Source organism: Lottia gigantea (genome assembly GCF_000327385.1).
Source record: "Lottia gigantea unplaced genomic scaffold LOTGIsca_863, whole genome shotgun sequence".
Taxonomy (NCBI): Eukaryota; Metazoa; Mollusca; class Gastropoda; family Lottiidae; genus Lottia; species Lottia gigantea.
The window spans coordinates 42,733-43,937 of NW_008710844.1; the positions used below are offsets into that span (position 1 = coordinate 42,733).

Genomic DNA, 1,205 nt, shown 5'->3' on the forward strand with positions numbered 1-1,205 from the left:
ACAAACAATTTCAATATCAACATGCATAAACGCTTTAGTTCAGAATAGCTGTTTTGATTCACCTGAAAATGAATAATACGATATTGATACAATTATACGCAAAATTGTAAGCATTACCATTTACCTACACATGCTAGCTCAAGTTTCATTACCATTTACCTGTACAAGCTAACTCAAGTTTATAACTCAAGTTTCATTACCATTTACCTGTACAAGCTAACTCAAGTTTATAACTCAAGTTTCATTACCATTTACCTATACAAGCTAACTCAAGTTTATAACTCAAGTTTCATTACCATTTACCTACACATGCTAGCTCAAGTTTCATTACCATTTACCTGTACAAGCTAACTCAAGTTTATAACTCAAGTTTCATTACCATTTACCTATACAAGCTAACTCAAGTTTATAACTCAAGTTTCATTACCATTTACCTGTACAAGCTAACTCAAGTTTATAACTCAAGTTTCATTACCATTTACCTACACATGCTAGCTCAAGTTTCATTACCATTTACCTGTACAAGCTAACTCAAGTTTATAACTCAAGTTTCATTACCATTTACCTACACATGCTAGCTCAAGTTTCATTACCATTTACCTGTACAAGCTAACTCAAGTTTATAACTCAAGTTTCATTACCATTTACCGATACAAGCTAGCTCAAGTTTATAACTCAAGTTTCATTACCATTTACCTGTACAAGCTAACTCAAGTTTATAACTCAAGTTTCATTACCATTTACCGATACAAGCTAGCTCAAGTTTATAACTCAAGTTTCATTACCATTTACCTGTACAAGCTAACTCAAGTTTATAACTCAAGTTTCATTACCATTTACCGATACAAGGTAGCTCAAGTTTATAACTCAAGTTTCATTACCATTTACCTGTACAAGCTAACTCAAGTTTATAACTCAAGTTTCATTACCATTTACCGATACAAGCTAGCTCAAGTTTCATTACCATTTACCTATACAAGCTAGCTCAAGTTTATAGCTCAAGTTTCATTACCATTTACCTGTACAAGCTAACTCTAGTTTATAGCTCAAGTTCCGTTACCATTTACCGATACAAGCTAGCTGAAGTTTCATTAACATTACCTATACAAGCCAGCTCAAGTTTATAGCTCAGGTTTCATTACCATTAACCTGTACAAGCAAACTTGAGTTTCATTACCATTTACCGATACAAGCTAGCCCAAGTT

The 1,205-nt window shown here is 32.9% G+C and overlaps 1 protein-coding gene across 1 annotated transcript; it reads left to right on the forward strand.

Moving 5' to 3' along the window:
- Positions 1-543: 543 nt before the first annotated feature.
- LOTGIDRAFT_146567 (hypothetical protein) lies at positions 544-984 on the forward strand (the record flags this gene model as incomplete). The annotated part of the gene is made up of 1 exon (XM_009067820.1): positions 544-984. A coding segment is annotated over one exon (441 nt), but the record flags the coding sequence as incomplete, so codon positions are not given.
- Positions 985-1,205: the final 221 nt, after the last annotated feature.